This window comes from Opisthocomus hoazin, chromosome 5 (assembly GCF_030867145.1).
Source record: "Opisthocomus hoazin isolate bOpiHoa1 chromosome 5, bOpiHoa1.hap1, whole genome shotgun sequence".
NCBI lineage: Eukaryota > Metazoa > Chordata > Aves > Opisthocomiformes > Opisthocomidae > Opisthocomus > Opisthocomus hoazin.
The window spans coordinates 15,196,163-15,202,739 of record NC_134418.1 but is presented as its reverse complement, the minus strand read 5'-3'; the positions used below and the strand labels follow the sequence as shown (position 1 = coordinate 15,202,739).

General features: G+C 60.9%; 1 protein-coding gene across 1 annotated transcript; it reads left to right on the top strand.

Annotated features, from left to right (window-relative positions):
• The first annotated feature begins 704 nt into the window (after positions 1-704).
• MSX1 (msh homeobox 1) lies at positions 705-3,056 on the top strand. The gene is made up of 2 exons (XM_075422156.1): positions 705-1,164; positions 2,626-3,056. The coding sequence occupies exons 1-2, from the start codon at positions 705-707 to the stop codon at positions 3,054-3,056; spliced, it is 891 nt and encodes a 296-aa protein (XP_075278271.1).
• Positions 3,057-6,577: the final 3,521 nt, after the last annotated feature.

Sequence of the window (6,577 nt, the reverse complement as noted above, 5' to 3'; positions counted from 1 at the left end):
TTATGTGTGCGTGTATGTATGGGGATGGACGGACGGACGGATGGATAGACGGACGGATGGACGGATGGACACACGGGCAGATCTCCGCAGACACTCCGAACACACTGCAGGGCCGGCGTCCATCTAAAATACAAAACAAACAAACCCCCCCTAAACCCACTTCCCACAGGCGGTGGGACAGGCAGAGGTTCCCTCCGCGAGAGGTCACGCTCAGGACAGACCGCTATTTGTCGGTTTTCCATAAGAACGCGGCTCGGGCCCGCTCCCTCGCGCTTCGCAAACAGAAACGCCGGGGTTTTTTTTCCCGACGTTAATACGTCTTTTCCCGATTTTTGGGCCTCCCCCTCGGTCCCGTCCCCACGGCAGAGCGCTGCCCCGGCAGCCCCAGCCTGCCGCACTCCCGCCCGCGGTGCGCGCTGGGGCCGCGGAGCGGGGCGCCCCGACGGCGAGCCCGGCGCGGTGCCCCCCCGCCCGCGCCAGGGGCCGCCGCCGCGCCGCGTCGCAGCCAATGGGGCGCCGCCGCCCCGCCCCCCCCGCTCCCTGGTTGGGCGGCGCCCTTTCCCCGCGCCGCTTTATCAGGCGGCGCCGCCCGCCGCGGGGCCGGAGCGCGCCGACGGCTGCCCGCGCCGCCCCGGCCCTGGCCCCATGAGTGGCGGCGCCCGCTCCCGCGAGGCGCTGCGGTGGCGACGGCGGGCCGCCTCTGCATGGCCCCGGCTGAGGATATGACCACCGCCACCACCGGCGTCCGCGGCGACGAGCTGCCCGTCTCCGCCTTCAGCAAGCCTCCCGGCGGCGGCGGCGGCCTCCCCGTCGCGGCGGCGATGGGCGGGGAGGAGGAGAGCGACAAGCCCAAGGTCTCCCCGTCCCTCCTGCCGTTCAGCGTGGAGGCGCTGATGGCCGACCACAGGAAGCCGGGCGGCAGGGAGGGCCCCGAGGGCGCCGGGCCCCCGCCAGTCGCCGGGGCGGCCGCCCGCGCCAGCCTCAGCCCCCGCCTGGGCGCGCCGACGGCGGAGGCGCCGGCCTCCCCGCTGCCCCTCGGCGGTCACTTCGCCGTCGGGGGGCTGGTCAAGCTGCCCGAGGACGCCCTCGTCAAGGCGGAGAGCCCCGAGAAGCAGGAGCGGAGCCCCTGGATGCAGAGCCCGCGGTTCTCGCCGCCTCCCCCGAGTGAGTAGGGTCCGGGAGCGGGCGGGCTGGGACCCCTTCCCGGGCGCGGCCGGGGCTTTCCTCTCGATTTCACCCGGCCCGGCTCCTCCCGGCGTGTTTTTCGCTGCGGTTCGCGCTCTCTGCCGAGCCTGTTCGAAATACTGAACCGGTTCAAGCGCGTGGGAAGCCGGGGTAGCGCCGGAGGATGGCGGCGAGGGAACTGCGGCGGCGGCGGGGCGAGGTCTTGTGCCGAATGTTAGCCGGGGAGGGAGGAAGGAAAAGGGGGGAAAAAAGAGCAGCTCGGCCTGCCGGGTAGCGTAACCTGCGGCTCGGACTGGTCACGCAAAGCCTGACAGTCTCAGAGGGGTTTTCTCCGAAACCATTCCGTGAAGACCCGCACAGAGCGGGCTCCCAGCAGAGAGGCCCCTTCGGGCTTTGCGGGCTTCAGCCCCACCGGCTGCGCTCTCAAGTGCTGCGTCTCCAAAGTCCGAAGAGCCGCAGTTAGCTGATGTTTTCCTGCTTTACCACGGAGACATCTAAAATAATTAAAAATAGCAGGAGGAGGACCAGGATCAGAACAGCCCGTTAATGCTCTCCAGCGGCTGCCTGTCCTGAGCCCGGGGCCGGACAGCCCGGGCCGCCTGCCCCCGGCCGGGTCCTGTTCACTCCCCGCCCGGGCTCCCCGGGAAAGGAGCGAGAGGGGGCTCGGGCTCTCCGGAGCGTTCGGGGTGCTTTGAGCAGAGATGCTTCCTCTCTCCGATGGAGAAAGGCAGGTTTCCCGAAAAGGGACTTGTGTAGAATATCGCAGTGGGTTTAATTTATTTAAATTGCAAGCTATAAGTCTTTGTTGCGAAGTAAACCCGGGGCAGACCGAGGTTGAGGACCCTTAGAAATCTTAAATAAGAGGAGAGGAGCAGACCAGTAAAGAGTGGCGGATAGAGGCTGAGTGTGAATTCCAAGCTCATAATTAATTACATGCTTAATCCGGTTCCCAGGGGCCTAATGAAGAGGGTGCGAGTCTGAGAAGCCAGCCAGTTTTGTTTATTTTTTTTTCTTAATCCAATAAAAAGGACAGGACATATTTTTTTGGAGGGTCGCTCCCTTCATTTATGTCTCCTCTGTATGAGCTGGGAGCCGTGAAGGCGAGGGGCTGTGGGGTGTGGGTGTCTGACTCCTGTCCTTTGCTGAGTTTTTCCATGGGGTTGAGGAGGTTCTTGCTACGAGGCACTGTGAGTAACTTCAGTCCCCGGAGTCTTGAAAAGCCTAATTCCTTCGTGAAGCGCACGCTTTCTTTACTGGAAGCGGAAAGAAACATCAGTTAGAAGTGTGCCCTGGAGTTTCTGGCCGGCTTGGCTTGGAGCGGGACCTCACTTCGTGTTCTCTCCTCCCCAGCTGCTGCAGGCAGGGGCTCTGCGGGGCGTGCAGGTTCGGGCGCTGCTAACCCAGGTGTCTCTCTCCTTCCCCCCCGTCCTCTGGGCACAGGGCGGCTCAGCCCCCCAGCCTGCACCCTGCGCAAGCACAAGACGAACAGAAAGCCCCGGACGCCCTTCACCACAGCCCAGCTCCTGGCCCTGGAGAGGAAGTTTCGGCAGAAGCAGTACCTGTCCATCGCCGAGCGCGCCGAGTTCTCCAGCTCGCTCAGCCTCACCGAGACCCAGGTGAAGATCTGGTTCCAGAACCGTCGTGCCAAGGCCAAGCGGCTCCAGGAGGCTGAGCTGGAGAAGCTGAAAATGGCAGCCAAGCCTATGCTCCCGCCTGCTGCTTTTGGCATCTCCTTCCCGCTCGGCGGCCCGGCCGTGGCCGGTGCCTCTCTGTACGGTGCCTCCAGCCCTTTCCAGCGGGCAGGGCTGCCCGTGGCTCCTGTGGGACTGTACACAGCGCACGTGGGATACAGCATGTACCACCTCACATAGAGCTGGGCCCCGTTGAGCCCAGCCTGCCGGCTGCCTGCTCCCGCTGGCCCCGCACACGCTCCCTCCCTGCTCCTCCAGCTCTTCGCTGCGGACTTCCCGCGGGCCCCGTGGCAGAGACTTCTCCAGTTTGGCTCTGCTCGGCCTCTCTGCTTCCCCCTGTGATGCTGGTTCCCCCGGTCCAGCCCCATTCCACCCTCCTCAGCAGCCCTGGGAGCTGCGCTGCTTTCGGCTGGCGGAACCCTGAGGCATCGCCCGGCGCAGGGTGGTGATGGGCCAGCCCTGTCCCACTTCCCTGGCTCTGGCTGGCAGCCTGGGGAGAGCTCCCCCCATCCTGGGGGAAGGAACTGTGGAAGAGAAACGGCAAAAAGGGGGCCAAAAGGACATTTCTCTTACTTTCCGCAAGGCGAGAGGTCAAGAGGCAGAAGTGTAGAGCAGCCTCTCCTGTCTCTGTGTAACGGCACCGTCTGTTACCTGTGTTTGTTCCTCCACCAGCTCCTTTGGAAGGGGCTCTGTGTACTATGTAATATACTGTATATTTGAAATTTTATTATCATTTATATTATAGCTATATTTGTTAAATAAATTAATTTTAAGCTACTGTTTGATGCGGTTTCTTTGTTCCTTGCCTTACTAGGGGTGACAGAAAAAGACACTAAATTTGTCGGGCGGATGGGAGAAAGGGACCGGCTGTACCAGCCGTTTTTCCTGCTCCCTGGGAGACACCGGCCTCAGACAGCGAGGCTTCGGCTGAGTTTTCGGCTTGCTGCCGTGTCCTCACTGCTGTCCTGGGTTTCTTCCTTTTTTTTTTTTTTTTTTTTTTCCGATGTCTCCCGCCGCATCCTCTGCTCGGGGGTGCGGGCACCGGCTGCCGCTCTCTCTGGCAGAGCCCTGGGCCGGGCTTTCCCAGCCCTAGGCGGGAGTAAGCTGTTTCTCTCCCCGCCGGCAGCCTTTGGCCGGGAATTTCCCGGCCGCAGCCCCCGACGGCTGCTGGAGGCTTTGGGGATGGGGTGACCTGTTCCCCCACTTCGGTGCCACGGCTAGAAAGAGACAAGGGCTTTCCCCGCAGCTCCCTTCGGCAGCCGGCATTGCCGAGGGGAAGGGAGGGCCGGGAGTTCGGGGTGGTAAGGAGGAGAGGGGGGGCTGCTGCTGTCGGCGTGGTGCGGGAGAAAGGGAAAAAGCGCGCTAATAGCGGGGCGGGGGCAGCGCAGGCCGTGGGGACGGGAGAGTCAGGGTGCGGGGTGGTGGGGATGGAGTGTGCGGAGCCGGGGGTGTTTTGGGACGGGTGCGGGGGCCGCTGCAGGCAGCCGGCGGGACCCACGGGACTGACGGTCAGGACCGCTCGGCGCCGGCTCCCGCCCATCCCCGCGGCCCCGGGCGCCCCGCAGCCCTCGGCGGCCGGCTCGGCTGCAAACGCGGCCCCGTGGAAACCGACGGCGACGGCCCAGGACCCCGCGGAGGAGGGCGGCGGGACGCCCCGCTCCGCTCCGCGCCCACCGGCACCGGCGCGTCCCCGCCGGCTGCTCCCCAAGCCCCCTCAGAGCCCCCCCGCCCCGCTTCGTGTCGCGGGTCGCTTGCTAAGGGAGAGCGTCGGTTTCCCCTTTTTAATTTCTTTTTTCTTTTTTTTTTTTTTTTTTTTTTTTTTCTTTTTCTCCCTGCTTTATCTTTGCGCTCAAGGAACGGACGCTGAGAAACTGGGACTCTATATTTTTCTTTCTTTCTGTCTTCCCCCACCTCCCCCCCCCCCCCCCCCCCCCCGCTGCTTTCATTTCCAGCAATTTAAAACGTTAAGGTTGAAGCAAAGTTAGAAGGAAAATAATTGCTGTAATGAGGCTAGGCAATCTTCTGCAGGCACTGTGGCTCCAGCGAGGCTGTAGCTGGGGGCGAGGCGGGACTTTTATCATCTCCTAAATATCAATGATGCTTTCAATAACTCAGCGAAACAACATACCTGAACCCAGTCCCTTGCTCCAGAGCTCGCCGCTCTAATTCCCATTTTCTCATCTCTCGCTCCGCTCTGGCCGAAGTCTTTTCTGGGCTGGGGCGAGTTTTGGGGTTTTGTGGTTCTTTTTTTTTTTTTTCCCCTTTTTGGTCTGGGTTTCTTTTCCTGCCATTTCTTTTCTCTGTGCAAATGACAGTGCCTGTGATCCTGACCCCAGCGCCCAACGCCGCGCTGGGCTGGGAGAGCGCGGTGCCGGCTTTTTTCCCACGTTGTGTCTCCGGCAGAAAAAGGCTGGAGATAAACTTAACCTCTGCGCGATTAGACCGCGGGTTTGCGGAGCAGATCTAATCGCGCAGGAGGCCAGGTTTATCCTGTAAAGAAGCCCTTAAAAAACCGAGAGAGGTTTTAAACGGGGAGAACCGCCTTGGGCCGGCGCCCCGCAAGCCCCGCTCCCCTCCGCCGGCACCTCTGGGCGCTCGGGGCAAGCCGGGACCCTTTCATCTCTCCGCTTTGTCTGCATTTTTTTTTTTTTCTTTTTTTTTTTTTTTTTTTTTACATTATGTCAACTCGGGATGGATATTCGAAGCGTAGGATTCCTATTGAACATGTCTTTGCTTTAGGTTTTCCCCCTGACCCTTGGGCTAAAGTCCTTGGTTGCTCAATTAAACCCAGATGAGAACAATTAATAACTAAGTAATGACAATAAGTTGGGAATCACACGGATGAACGCTCCATGTGAATAGGAAAAGCTCACACAAAAGAGCAAAAAGGATTTGTCGGCTCTTTTTAAGGGGGAATTGGCTTTTCTTTTTTCTTGCCTCTGGCTTACCAGCAAATAAAACTCACTTTTGTGTCTTTGTCGCCTTAAGGATCTCAGTGGGCAGCTGGAAGTGAGAATGGCTGTTTTCCTTTCAACTTGCGGGTGCTGGCGCCGCGCAGCCCCAAGGATAGAGAGTAGCCAAAGCAAAGTTTCCTAATAACTCCCCTCTCCCCCGCCACCCCTCCCGGTCACTCCGGTACCCCCCCCCCCCACCTCCCCCCACCGCATATCTCCACCCGCGCTCCCAGAGAGCCCCGGCAGAGCAGAGACGAGCGCAGGCGGCGGGGCCCCACGCACGGCCCCGCAGAGCCCCGGCGCGACGCTTTCCACGCGGGGATCAAGCGCACAGCAGCCACAGCGCGGAGAGGGAGCGAACACCCGCGGAACCACACAGCAAATTAAAAGGAAGCCATTTTTTTGTTGTTTTTCTGCTCTTATTCCCACAAACGAGGCGACCGACTCCGGTCTCCACAGCCTCCCGGCCGGCTCTGGGCTGGGGCAGAGGGGTGGGCAGCCGGTGTCTGAGCGGTTATAGGGTGAGGAAAGGCTCTTCTCCAGTTTTAGCTCCGGAGAAGGCGGTTGCCGGGAAAATTCGCTGAGCGAGCCTTTGGTTAAACCGTGGGTTTGTCGCCTTGCTCTGAGTTTTTGGCGTTTTCAGAATTTCTTCCTCAATTCGCTGTTGAACTCGAAACACGGATCGGTGCCCTGTTGGATGCTTTAACGTTTTGCGTAGCGCCCAAGTGAATGGGGAGCTAAAAGCCT